Raw genomic sequence first — 14360 nt, 5'->3', positions numbered from 1 at the left:
GGCACTTAGGAGACAGCTGAGTGGCAATTGACGGAAAATTATTGTAATTTTAACCTCATTTTCATTTCTTGATAAAATACTTCTCAAAGCAAACTTTTCAGAGGAAGACTTGAGGTTCCCAGTATTGACACATTCCATTAAAAGGTTGAACCCGCAGCACTCTCAACTCTTCAGTTGCCTGTCACGTTTTAGCACAGTCAGGGACACGGGGTGCCTGTGCTTAGCCAGGGAGTGACTCTTTCCTGCCCTGACTCCACACTCTGCTGGAAGGTCCCCTATGGGGAAAGTGCCTGATTAGAAACTTTCATAGCAATTTATTTCTTTGAGTTAGTGGAAAAGAAAGGTCTCATCACTCTTGGTTTGCCACTTGTGATTCTACTAAAGGAAGGAAAAAGAAACCCGTTGATGAAACAGATACTTTTCTAGAAGGTTGACTAGAAGCTTTTCTGTTTTGCTTAGTGGATTCATAGCAGCAGAGCTCAGATGAAGTGAGGGGAATCCTGGCACAGATTTACAGGGGCATTCACTCTCAGGTGCCAACGTTGTACTGCATGGGCCAAAGAGGGAGTGTCTCCTTACATTTTGCACTCCGGGTGCCTGGCTTGCCTCACTCTTGTCCCATCCTGGGCTGGCTCTCAGGGGGCCCATTGACCCTTCACTCTGGTGGGCTGGCTGCATGGTTCTAGGAATTCTGGACTTGCACATGTATAGCCCGTTTAGCACATACAGACACATACTGTGTCTGAGCCTCTGTCACACTGAACCCCTCAGGTAGGGAGTGCGTCTCTCTGCTCTTTCTACACCTGGATCGGAGTAGAGGACTAGTAAGTGGCTAATGAATGATTCAATGAACAGATCAGTCCACTAGGGGTCCACTCACTGAACTGAAGAGTAAAGAGTTCTCTTAGACTTTTCCTTTAAGATTTCAGAGAACATCTAGCATTGTAGCCTGCAAAGCTCCACATTTCTGCACAGCTGGGCTCTGGCTGCACACAGTGAAGTGGAGAGTCCTCCCAGCAGTGTGAAAATGGATGGGTGCTGTTTCCCCTACTTGCCTTTTCCTAGAATTTCTTTCCTTTCAGCATCAGGGTTTAGTTACTTTACTAGAAACCCCAGCCTCAGGAGTGGTTCTCTTCTCTTCCCTCCTTTCCCCTGCTTCCTCCAGAGTTTCTGCCATGGCCAGACTGTCCTAGAAGCATGTGGCTGGGCCCCGGGGTAGGCCTCAATTTGGGGAGGCGTGGGGGAAAAGAAGCAATCACTTGGGGATGGGAGGCCCCTTTGTGGACTCAGTGTTACATGCTTCTCTTCTCTGCCTCCCACAGAGTGTGTTGAAGAAGAGGGACCAAGTTCAAGCAGAGTACGAAGCCAAACTGGAAGCTGTGGCTCTGCGGAAGGAAGACCGCCCCAAGGTCAGGGAAGCCACCTGGGAAGGGCTGCAAAGCTGTGGTCTCCCTGCTGGTGCTAAGTAAATTCTCATCTCTAGATCTGTGTGACTACGCGTGGTCAGTGCTGGCTGGGCTACGTTGATGAAATTGCCCTTTTTCACTCCCTTTTCTGTCCTACTTCTGCGAGTTCCTAGTGTTCACTTGGGATTGAGTTTTCTACTGTTTCCTGGGCCTAATTTTTTTTTTTTTAAAGACTTACAGCTCTGCCATTCATCAGCAGTTCCTTGCTCCATAGAATGGCATTGCAGAGAGGAGGAAAGAATAGCCTAGAACAGTGCTTTCAAAGTGTGGTTCATCGGCCCACAAACTCTACAATCCATGATGAGGAAAGTATAGAAGCACTTGGAAACTTCTATAGGAATTTGATGTTGCCGCAGAACCAGTTGTACACATTGTGTTGAACACTCAAGACGAGCGTGTTAAACTCGCGTGAGGAGTTGCGCGTGGAGCAAGCTGCATGCTGGTTCTGCACAGCAGGACTACAACTTGGTCGAATTGGGGAAAAAAAGCCAACAAAAAGTGGCCCTTTACTCCACAGAGTTCGAGCAGCACTGATCTAGCTTGTCTAGGATGCCTTCTGGCTCCAGTGTTTGTGACTGCTCAGTGGGTTCACCTTGCCCACTGCCTAGACAGAGCTGATTTATCAAGACAAGGAACTTGTAATGGCGTAAGAGTAATTCATGCAGAACCAGCTGTATGGGACACTGGAGTTTTACTATTATTCAAATCAATCTCCCTGAGCATTTGGGGATCAGAGTTTTGAAAGATAATTTGGTGGGTAGGGGCTTAGGAAGTGGGGAGTGCTGATTGGTCAGGTTGGAGATGGAAATATAGGGGGTGGAAGTGAGGTTTTCTTGGGGTCTTCTGCTCCTGGGTGGGATCGCAGAACTGGTTGAGCCAGATTACCACCTGGGTGGTGTCAGCTGATCCATTGAGTACAGGGTCTGCAGAACATGTCAAGCCCTGATCTTAGGTTTTACAGTAGTGATGTTATCTCCAGGAACAATTTGGGGAGGTTTAGGCTCTTGGAGCCAGAGGCCTCATGACCCCTAAACCTTAATTTCTAAGTAGCTAATTTGTTAATCCTACAAAAGCAGACTGGTTGCCAGGTAAGAAGGAGGTCTTTTCAGGAAAGGGCTATTATCAGTATTGTTTCAGAGTCAAACCATAAACTGAATTCCTTCTCAAGGCTAGTTCATCCTACGCCCAGGAATGAACAAGGACAGCTTAAAGGTTAGAAGCAAGATGGAATGGGTTAGGTCTGAGCTCTCTCACTGTCATAATTTCCTCAGTTGTAAGTTTTGCAAAGGCAGTTCTCTGTTTTGGGTCTAGACAGAGGATCACAGTTGTAAAAATGCATCTGTTGTATTGGTCACCCTGTTTGTTGTCTTTCTCTTCCCTGAGCCGGAATTAAAAATGAGTAATAATGGCCAATATGCAAGTGCTTGCCCTTGCAGCATGCTAAGCGCTCTCGCTGTCTCTTGCACATTTGCTCTACACACACTCACAGTTGGCCCTCCAGATCCGTGGGTTCCACATCTGCAGATTTAGCCAATTGCAGATTGAGAGTATTGGGGAAAAAAAAACAATAAAAAATAATAATACAACAGTAGAAAATAACACAAGGAAAAAAAACTAATGCAGTACAGGTTGCCTGTCTTTTATCCCAAATGCTTAAAACTAGAAGCGTTTCAGATTTTGGGATATTTGTGTATACATAATGAGCTATTTTAGGGGTGGGACCAAAGTCTAAACATGAGATTTATTTCTGTTTCTTATACACCTTATACACATAGCCTAAAGGTACTTTTATAGAATTTTTAAAATAATTTTGTGCATGAAACAAAGTTTTGACTGCAGCCCATCACATAAGGTCAGGTGTGGAGTTGCCCACCTCTACCATGTTGACCCTCAAAAAGTTTCAGATTTTGAGCCAGGCATAGTGGTGCAGGTCAGTATTTCCTCTTACTGGGGAGGTTGAGGTGGGAGGATCCCTTGAGGCCAGGAGTTAGAGGCTGTAGTGTGTTATGATTGCGCCTGTGAATGGCCACTGCACCCCAGCCTGGGCAGCATAGAGAGACCCCATCTTAAGAAAAAAAAGGTTTTGGATTTTGGGGCATTTTGGGTTTTCAGATTGGGGATGCCCAACCTGTATAACAATGATGTATAAGGTATTTATGTTGTATTAGGTATTATAAGTAATCTAGAGATGATTTAAAGTATACAGGAAGCTGTGCATTGGTTATAGGCAAACACTACATGATTTTATATAAAGGGCTTGAACATTCACAGATTTTGATGTCTCAGAAGTCCTGGAACCAATCCCCACCCCACCCCACCAGATAGTGAGGCGACAACTGTGTGTGTGTATATGTGCATGTATGTGTAAAATCTCATTGATTCCATACCACAACCATGAGGTTTAGGTACCTTTATTATCCCCATTTGAGAGATGAGCAAACTAAGGCCCAATGTCACACAACTAGCGCTGGTAGAGCTAGGATGGCACCCTGCCGTTTGACTTTAGTATCTTGCCACCTACCATTCCGTCACTCTGCCTCTTTTTGGTTTGTAAGTGGAAGGTGTATTTGTTTTCAAAGAAAGGGGTGAGGGTGGGGAACGTTAGTAAGATAATAGCAGGGACCCGCATTTCAGGGAAATGGTTTGACATCAGAGCTGCGGGGTTTTCCTCTTTTGCCGTGGTTCCTGCTGCTGCCGCCATGCCAAGACATACCTGGAAAGGAACCAGCTTTGGAATTTGAAACTCATACCTCAGAAATGATACACCTTGACTTTGTGTAGTGTCTTTAATGTTAATTGCATCACAGGATCACTGCAGTGGTCACTGAGGCCCAGAGGGAAGGCATTATTCTTTCCCCGTTTCATGGGTGAGGAAGTGAGGCACAAAGGAGCTGGACAAATTGCCCAGCCTCTTTGATGCCGAGTGGCTCTCCATCCTGTGCATGTTTGTTGTGTTGATTCCAGCATCACCGGTAGTGATTTACACCAGAGCGTAAAGGCTGCATATATCTACAGAAAGGCAGATGATGAGGATTGGAACTGTGGTCACTGGCCCAGCGTATGCAGCTGGCACCCTCCCTCTGGTTCCTCCTGCCACAGCTGTTCTTCTTCCATCCTGTTTGTCTTTCATAAGGGAAGTGACAGCAGAAATGCAGCCATGTGCTCACAACTGCCCTCTGCCTGCCTGTGGCCTGCTCCACTGACGAGTCCTGAACTGGCCTGTGATATTCTGGAACATCTGCTGAGCCATGTCTCGGTCTCATTTAAAGGGATGACTTAGGATGATTTATTTGTGTATATTTTAAAAGTTTCCTTTCAACGAAGGGATTTAAAGGGATGACATAGGATGATTTGTTTGAATATGTTTTAAAAGTTTGCATTTAGCCCGCAAATGTAAAGATATAAGTCATTCACAGAAAAACAGATAACTGCGTGATCTCACTTATATGTGGAATCTAACAAAGTTGAAGTCATAGAAACAGAGAGTAGAACGGTGGTTGCCAGGACTCAGGATGGGGGAAATCATGGTCAAAAGGTACAAACTTTCAGTTATAAGGTGAGCAAAATCCTGGGTATTCCATGCACAGTGTGGGTGGTGATGGATGTGTTCATTAATTTGATTGTGATCATCACTACACAGTGTGTACATGTATCAAATCATCACGTCATACGCCTGGAGTGTATATACTTTTATGTGTCAGTTAAATATTTAAGGAAAAATAGAAGTCACTTTTCCTGGCTAGGGAGGGAAGGAGAACCAACAAGTTCTGCCGCTGGCCTTGTTTGGAAACCGAGGATTCTGCATCTTAAAGATGTCATGTGTGTGGTTCTGTAAATAGCATCTGTACAAGCTCAGCACTGAATACAGGCTTTCTCAGGCTGATACTGTCATTTAATATGTTCAGCCCTATACAGGACACATTCCTTTCCAAAGCCAGGAGCTGAAGGTTCGGAATAATAGGCTGAGTTAAATCTTAAGCGCGCCTGCCTTGCTGGCTGCTGGAAGCACATGCCAGGCTTGGAGCAGTCTCGAGCAGAGCGAGACACTGGTTTTGGCGCCCTCATACCCCACAGCTGCCTGCCAGGGCTCCCGGCCTCACATTCCTGTGGGTCTGGGTGATTCCTGTCAACTCCCCGCGCTGTGGAAATCTTTGGCTGCTGCTGTTCTCCGCCTTCCCGGACTCCACTTACCCACATGGCTCATCCTCTTGGCCACGGAAATTCTACCAGAGGCTAAGGGTTTCCTCCCAGTCAATGAAAATGACTAGTCAGTCCTGAACACACACCTGCGCTCTCCTAGCACACTGTGGCCAGGCCGTCTTCACCTTCCCTCTTCCTGGTGGGATGTTGAGCCATGCCACATTCACTTTGCTACTTATTTAGCAATTGTTATTTTTAAAGACAAAATGGACTGTCATGGTGGTGTGCCAGTGAGTGTAAAGTAACAGTGGCGGCAGCAGAAACCCTTTGCCACCTTTGGGTCTGGGGCAGCAGCTGCCTTGGTGGGCAGAGGAGGGTGTAGTTGGCAGCCTGTCCAAGTCCAGCATGGTTCAAGCACAGGATTTAGAATCAGAGGGCCCTGGGTTCAAAGCCCAGCTGTGCCCCAGCTTTCCCGGATCTGCTCCTCAACCTTTGTGGGCCTCCGTTGCCTGACACATGTGATTGTCGTGATGCCATAAAGTGCTTGGCGTAGTGTCTGACATCAGAAGTAGTGTCTGACATCATGACAGACGCTCCCTTGAAGGAGCCTCCCGTGTCCACACTGGCTGCAGTAGGAGTGTGGGCGGAGAACTTTGTTTTCTGGGTTTGCTGTCACATATTTTAAGAAGTCCCTTTTCTGACCACAAGGTTTTAGACATTGTTTCCTGTGTCCTCAAGCTTCTCCTGCCTCCCTACCCCTCCACACACCTGTCCTCCCCGACAGCCCATCAGGAGGTTTGGTGGATGCCGAGGAAATGAGCAACTTAAGGTTTTTGCTGTGCTTTGCCTGATGGGGTTGTGAGTTCATGAAGCCAGAGCTACTGTTGATGAGATTTTGTTTTAAAAAGCCAGGGAATTTGGAAGTGGGTTAGGGCTGATTCTATCCCAGGGCTTCGGCCAGGTCTGTTGGGAACTGATGGTGGGAGCAAGGTAGCTCAGGGGACTGTCGCAGTAGTGCTGGGGAGGAGAGGGCCCCTGGTATGGGCATGGCCAGCAGAAGATCCGAGGGAGTCTGGGGGCTTACCTCGTTGTCAGGTGAAACCGAAACCTGAAAAACTTGTTGCAGATAATGAGGGAAAGTTGATTTCTGTGGAGTCATGGAGTGGCATCAAAATCTGATCACTCTTTTGTAACCCAGGGGAAGGAATTGGCCTCACCTGTCTCCATGACCTTCCCTGCAAATTTCAAAGTGGGGTGATCCTCTTAGGGGAGTCCTAGAACGTCTTGGGCTGGAGGAGCGCATACTAACGACAGAGGGTGCGGAGGCCTCTGGAGCTGGGGAAGAATGGTGGTGTCCGAGAATGCAAAGTTTTGCTTTGTGGTTGGGCTAAGGCTGGAGAAAGCTCAGCAGACACTGAGGTGGTGATTCCTAGGCAGATGGAGCTTTGGAGACTTGGCCTTCTACATGTTAATTGTGAGGTTGGAGAAGCAACATGCACTTACTTAGTAGGGGCTGGCTGCCTTCTGCTGGACCTGTTGGGCCACAGCCTGGTGCACACCTTAGAATCTAACCCACCGTGGAAGGTAGGGGGCATCAGAGCTCTTACAGAAGATGAGGAGAAGCTGAAGAACTGCATTTAAAACGGGACCGGGAGCATCTGCACCCTCGAATGACAGTGAGGGTAACGGAGAGGGAGCTTTTGCCTTTTCCTGTCTTCCACGTTGGACTCTTTTCAGTGCTAATACAGTCGGTATAACGAGCTCCAAAAAGAACAAAGAAGGGTTGCCAGGGAGAAGGCTTCACAGAATTCCTAGTTATCTTCAAAAGGTTAAAAAAAAAAAAAAAAAAAGCGGGGTGCTGTTTTAGGCCCTGACTCACAGGTAGCCTCATCCTGGGTGCAGTGCCAGCTGAAGAAGTTTAAACGGGTGGTGTTGGAGTGCAGGTGAAGAGAGATGGGCCACGTGGAGGGGACCTGGGGTGTCGGTGTGGAGGGGGGTGGGCGCGTGGTGTGTGTGTGGGGCGGGCACATGGCGTGTGTGTGGGGAGGGCGCATGGCATATATGGAGGGTGTGTGTGGCGTGTAGGGAGGGTGTGTGGTGTGTAGGGAGGGCGCGTGATGTGTAGGGAGGTCGCATGGTGGGCATGTGTGGGGGGGCGGGTATGGTGTTTTCGGGGGCATGGGCATGGAGGGGAGTAGGACATTGGTGTGGGAAGAGTGGGTGTGTCGTGTGGAGGTGACTGGGAGTGGAAAGGTGCACAGAGGTGTTCCTCTGGTTGAGAGAAGAGCAGAGGGAAAGTGGAAATTGGCTCTCTGGACAAACCTATTGAAGGCTGTAGACCTTGGACAGCTCTTAGAACCACCAGGATGGTGAATGTTCTGGAATGGGAAAGATGTGACAGGTAGTGAAGTGAGAATGCCAATTGTAAACTGGTAGCAGGGAGAATTCTACATATGGAGCTTCCGCAGACCAGAGAGTGGGGCCTGGTGTCTGTCGTTTCCAGACCCTTCTAGCAAGTGAGGACCCTCAGCGTGGGGCAGAAGACCAGGTGCCTCCAGCCTGAGCAGGCGGAACTCCCCCAACCCCGCAGCTGACTTACGTCCCACCGCATCCATCCTCTCTGCCAGTGCGGTGGTCCCCACGTGATAGATGGGGGCCCGGGGTCAGGGGAAGCGTGGAACTTAAGTGCCAAAGTTAACAAATGGTGGAGCCAGTTTGGGGCCCAGGTGCATCTGGCACCAAAGCTGACGCCTTTCCCCAGGGCGCAGGCCCCAGCAGCTGTGCTCCCTGAGGGGGCGCCCTGCCTTTCCCGAGGCAGGTAGGGAGAGTGCGTGTGGCCTTCCCTGGGGCTTCACTCTCGTGTCATTGTGGCTCTCTTGCTGTCAGCCTCTCTACTCCTCATCTCATGCCCTCACCTCTCCCTCCCTCACTCCCCACTGGCCATCCTCTGAAGTTTGTTTTTATCTATTATTAAAGAAAGCATTCATTCAGAGAGCCGGTGACTTTCTATTTGCCCAATTCCATGGCTGCTTTTCAGACTTGAGCCTGTCTCAGTGTTTTCTTACCTGTTTTCACCTTATAGTTCAAATAGACACTGAAAACACAGTTGCTGGAAGCTGGAGATGACCAGCCTGGGGGCTCTGGCTTCCCAGAGGGCAGGGGACCAATCTCGCTGCCACTCACACATTGCCAGTTGGGGAGCCCTGTCCCCTGCTCACCCAGCAGCGTGTGGCTGTCACTGGTCCTGGAACCTGTCCCACAGCGGCCACAAGTTCCCCTCTCCCTAACGCTTTGGGATTATATCTGTCTTGTGTAGTTTGGAGATTTTCCTAACCTACGGTCATCATGAGAGCAGATAATGTGACATCTCCAACCCAGCTCCAAGAAGGAGACTTAGGTTGAGATTTCTGTTCTAGGGCCCGGAAATGCATGGCACATGGAAGGAGCTCAGTAATGCTTTTTTTTTTTTTTTTTTTTTTTTTTTTTTTTTTGAGACGTAATCTTGCTCTGTTGCCAGGCTGGAGTGCAGTGGCTCGATCTTGGCTCACTGAGTAATACATTTTTAAATGAATGTTGGTGAATTTAAGTTACTATCCCATTCCCTAGCACACAGAAATGCACAGTCCCATCTCCGTGACTCTTCTGTCATTGCACTAACAACCTGTATTCTGTAATGGAAATTATCATGAGAGATTGGGAACCAATGTGAAAAATGCAATTTTGTCCCCTCTATATAAGTTTTTGTCTCTTGATGTCTTATCTGGTGATATTTTTCCTTGGTGTCATGATAAGCAACACCCAACCATTAGCAGTGCTGTGCCATCTCAACATCCTTCAGACGCATGACAGCACAACCGTAACAATACCTCAGTCACAAAAGTTAAAACATTGAGATGAGAAGAAATGCTTAGGGTGGTGGCCCACACGTGTTACTATCTCAGCACTCTGGGAGGCCAAGACGGGAGATCGCTTGAGCTCAAGAGTTCAAGACCAGCCTGGGCAAAGTAGCAAGACCTTGCTCCTACTCCAAATAAAAATATTAGCTGGGTGTGATGGTGCGCATTTGTAGTTACAGCCACTCTGGAGGCTGGGGCAGAAGGATTGCTTGAGCTTGGGAGATTGAGGCTACAGTGAGCTGTGATTGCGCCACTGCACTCCAGCCTGAGTGACAGAGCAAGACCTGTCTCAAAAATGAATAAAATTAAAAAAAAATAAAAAGAATGCTTAGGGTTACTGGTCAGTGAATTGATTGTTACAAGGACATTATCCAAAAAGAATCAAAGGTGAGAGGAATACACGCCTGAGCCTGAGTGTGAGTTGCCAGCACTCCCTTTCTTCACGTTGGGGAACTTCACTAGCTGGTCACAGACAGCTCACCCCAGTTCCTCTTATTTTCTTATTTTTAATCCCTCCATCCTCTTCTCACTCCTACCACCCCAGGCTTCTCTAGCTCTATTCTGATTCACCAGCTCCTCCTGTGCCCGCCTTTCCGAGTGACTTTTGCTGAGTCCTTTATTAACCCTATACATGCTGACTTCTCTGTGAGTTCAAACCTTGGGCCCTGCCTCCCTCAGCCCCACCTTTCCCTCCACATATTTAAAAAAGATTATATTGTGGTAAAATATACAGAATATAAAATTTGCCATCTTAACCATTTAAAAGTGTATAGCTTAGTCATGTTAAGCACATTTACGTTGTTGTGCAATCGATATCTGGAACTCTTTTCATCTTGCAGAACTGAAACTGACCCATTAAACAACTCTCCATTCCCTGTCCTGCCAGCCCCTAGAAACCCCTGTTCTACTTTATGTCTCTATGACTTTGACCGTTCTAGATACCTCGTATCTTGAATAATATAGTATTTGTCCTGTGACTGGCTTATTTCACTCAGCGTAATGTCCTTCGTTTATCCATGTTGTAACGTGTTAGAATTTCCTTCATTTTTGAGGCTGAGTAATATCCCATATATATGGGACATACACACACACACACTCATACATATACATGCCACATTTTGTTTATCCGTTCATCAGTGGACATCTGTGTTGCTTTCATCTTTGGGCTACCATGAATAATGCTGCTATAAACGTGTATACAAATGTCTCTGAGACCCTGCTTTCAATTTCTTTGGATATATACTCAGAAGTGGAATCCAGCAGGATCATATGGTAGTTCTATTTAAAATTTTAAACTGTTTTTCATAGCAGCTATACTGTTTTATAATCCACCAACAGCATACAAGGGTTCTAGTTTCCCTATGTTCTTACCAACATTTATGTGCTCGTATTTTTTTGAGACAGAGTCTTGCTCTGTCACCCAAGCTAGAGTGTAGTGGCATGATCTTGGCTGACTGCAATCTCTGCCTCGCAGAGACCAGCCAGGCTGGTCTCAAACTCCTGACCTCAGGTGATCTGCTCGCCTTGGCCTCCCAAAGTGCTGGGATTACAGGTGTGAGCTGCTGTACCCGGCCTATTTTCTGGGGTTTTTTTTTTTTTTTTTTTTTTTTGGTAGTAGCCATCCTGATGAGTGTGAGGTGCTATCTCATTGTGGCTTTGATTATAATTTCTCTAGTGATTATGATGTTGAGCATCTTTTCATGTCCTTGTTGACTGTTTATCTTCTTTATTTTTTTGAGATGGAGTCTCGCTCTGTCGCCAGTCTGGAGTGCAGTGACACAATCTTGGCTCACTGCAACCTCCGCCTCCCTGAATCAAGCAATTCTCCTGCCTCAGCCTCCTAAGGAGTTGGGACTACAGGCACACACCACCACGTCCAGCTAATTTTATTGTATTTTTAGTAGAGACGAGGTTTCACCATGTTGGCCAGGATGGTCTCAATCTCTTGACTTTGTGATCTGCCTGCCTCAGCCTCCCAAAGTGCTGGGATTATAGGCATGAGCCATTGTGCCCAGCCGACTGTTTATCTTCTTTGGAGATATATTTAAGTCCTTTGCTCATTTTAAAATTTGGTTGTGTATTCTTTTCCATAAGCCTTTATAAAAGAGCTATGTTTGATTTTCTTGTTATCTCACCCTGCTTTGTGGAGGGAGGCGTCACTCTTCCCCTGGCTGCAACTGCCTCCTTTCTCTGAGCTGTGGACCTGTCCTTCATTCTGAGCCTTTGGTGGCCACCCTAGTCATCCAGGCTAGAAACTTCAGGCTTCTCTGACTTCCTCTATTTTATTTCTCATGGGCAGCCAGTTGCCAAATCTGTCAGTCCTGTCTCCACCAGATTGGTTTACTCCATATTCTCCCTTCTGGTGTTAGAGCCACCACCCTGGTTCCAGGGTGCCCAGTGCAATCTCATGCTAATATATAGTTTGGAGATGATTCATCTCTGGTGTCTGATGAAATCTCAGGGTGGGGTAGCATTGGCAAAGGGTGGCATAATGTTTGGCATAACATATAATAATATAGTTTGTATTTGGAAAATGAAAACCTTTTTCATAACACATGAAATAAAGCTTGAGGAGCAATGCAAAGGATAGATTATCTTTTGTCAACAGCACATTATAATATTGATAATACTGATATAAGCTAACAAATGTTTATTGAGCACTTACTATATGCCAGGCACAAGTGTGTCACAGGTGTGCAATGACTATCTGGAACCAGTGTTGCAGGCATAAGAAGAACTTACCAAGACAGTTGTAGGTAAAGAAAAACAGATATATTAGAGAAAGTAGGAAAATACATTGTAAGAGTGCAACAGGCAGATCAGCAAGAAGGGAGCTGACTGCCAGGAAACAAAGGCTTACTGGAGATTTCATAGAATGGTGCTTGTGCTGTGTACTGAAGGGAGCTTTGTGTAGTGCTGGTAACTCCAAGGTTGAATGAGCAAACTTGCATTTTTCTATTAACTGTGAGTCTGGTGATAGCTGGGTGCAGGAAGATTGTGTTACTAATATTTGTGCAGGATATGTGTCCTGGACCATGAAGAAAGGCAGAAGTATACCTTAACCTGCCTTCTCTTTTTGCTTTCCCTTGGTCCTGCCAGCCCAACTCTCCCTTCCTAGTTAGGACTCCATAAAGCGCTTAACACATATTAGCCTGTTTGACCTCATGATGACCTTGTGAGGCAGAGGATATTATTAGCCAGACAGAGAAGCTGAGGCCAGGTCCCAGGTCACACACCTGGTAAGTGGCAGGCGAGGTGCAAGCTAAGCTCTGGAAGTTTCATCCTAGAGCTGTCCACTGCAGCCGGAGGAAGCGTGGGGCTTTTTCTGTTCTCCGGAAGTGGGCATGAGTTAACTGGGCCTCAGGAAACTAGGCCTTTAGGACGAGTCCCAGCCTCTTCATTCCCTGCCACCCTCCGCCAATCTTGCGAGCTGCAGTTCCCTCTCCATGCCGCTGTGGGCCCTGCGGCCTGTGCATGATACCTGCGGTGGGTCCTGGTGTCTTCTCTCCTCTGTCCCTTGCGTGTACTGCCACTCTGGAGTGCCTTCCGAGTGGTCACACATCTCACATCTGTCATCTTTAAGGAGCCGCCTCAGTGCCGTTTCCTCCATGAGGCCCGATCTTCCCAGGTTGGCCTCCCTCTCCGTCCTCCTCAGCATGCTTATCACGGGGGCTCCAGGGGAAGCGACAACACTTGCAACATCTCACCTCAGTGTCTAGGCATGTTCCTGTTTCTTCTAACTAGACTGTAGGTTACGGGAGACAGGATTTGCCTGTTGGGACCCAAGCACTTTTGTATTCCTCAGTGCCAAGCGCAGAATGTGTTGTGAAACTGAGAAGCCAAATATTTCCCAGACCAAGGCTCAGGTAGTCATAAAACCCACAACCGTGGTTTAGACCCTAATTTTTCTGGGTCAGTCAGAGTTCCTATCTCCAGAACAGACCTGGGAATCTTTAAACCTGGGAATCTTTCCTCTGTAAAAAGTTCTCTGATTCAGAGACCTTGGCTGCCCTCTTCTCCACGTGTCCCGGTGAGGTTCTCTTTGCAGGCCTTTCCATTTTCTCCCCACAGCAGAAGTTTCATTAAGCAAATAGGAAGTTGCTCATAAGCACCCTCACCCCGATGCAAATATGAGCAGTGGCCAGGAGACAGGTAAGGGAACTGGCCTGTGCCTGTGGGAGGTGAAGCCAGCCAGAGATGCTGGCTCGCTGGGCATCTTTCCATTGAGGCTGATTCCTGGAGTGACTCTGGAGAGGCAAGACCGGGATACTCTGGTTTTTATTTCCCTTTTTCCTGAGGTAACCAATAGTAATGGGTGGTGTTGGGAGGAGGCAAAAGAGACTTAAATCATGGCATCAGAAGAAAAAGTCAGTCTCTGACCTGGTACAGTGGCTCATACCTGTAATTCCAGTGCTTTGGGAGACTGAGGTGGGAGGATTGTTGGAGGCCAGGAGTTCGAGACCAGCCTGGACAACACAGCACCACCACCACATCCTACTTATTGTAGAGATGGGGTTCTTGCTATGTTTCCCCGGCTGTTCTCAAATTCCTGACCTCCAGCGATCTTCTACCTTGGCCTCCCAAAGTGCTGGAAGGCATGAACCACCGCACCCAGCCCAGTACTTTTTTCCTTCTTCCAGAAGCTTACGTACTTTGAAGAAGGCCTCTTTCCCCGTCTTAACAGAAAAATTCCTTGCTTTTTAATTTCTTAAAGTGTCAGTTACCTCTTTCTCTCCAGCTCATCCTGGTTTCACCCACGTTTAGTTCCCCTGTCAGGCACATTCGAATTCGCTTGCCTTGGCTGTGTCTTCCCCGGCTCGTGTGTTCTACAGCCATCTCCATGTGGTCTGTGGAGAAG

General features: G+C 47.4%; 1 protein-coding gene across 2 annotated transcripts in view; it reads left to right on the top strand.

Annotated features, from left to right (window-relative positions):
* Positions 1-14360, top strand: part of SNX30 (sorting nexin family member 30) — a 125073-nt gene that overhangs the window by 98386 nt on the left and 12327 nt on the right. For both annotated transcript variants that reach the window (XR_001888123.1, XM_017886752.1), the window contains exon 7: positions 1323-1409. Coding sequence is in view for 1 of the 2 variants with exons in the window: in XM_017886752.1 (XP_017742241.1) it covers positions 1323-1409 (87 nt within the window). In the remaining variant the exon portion in view is untranslated. The remainder of the gene's footprint in view (positions 1-1322; positions 1410-14360) is intronic.

Source organism: Rhinopithecus bieti, unplaced genomic scaffold (genome assembly GCF_001698545.2).
Source record: "Rhinopithecus bieti isolate Rb0 unplaced genomic scaffold, ASM169854v2 scaffold_16175, whole genome shotgun sequence".
NCBI classification, from domain to species: Eukaryota; Metazoa; Chordata; class Mammalia; order Primates; family Cercopithecidae; genus Rhinopithecus; species Rhinopithecus bieti.
The sequence above is the reverse complement of the archived record's forward strand: the minus strand, read 5'-3'. Positions and strand labels throughout refer to the sequence as shown.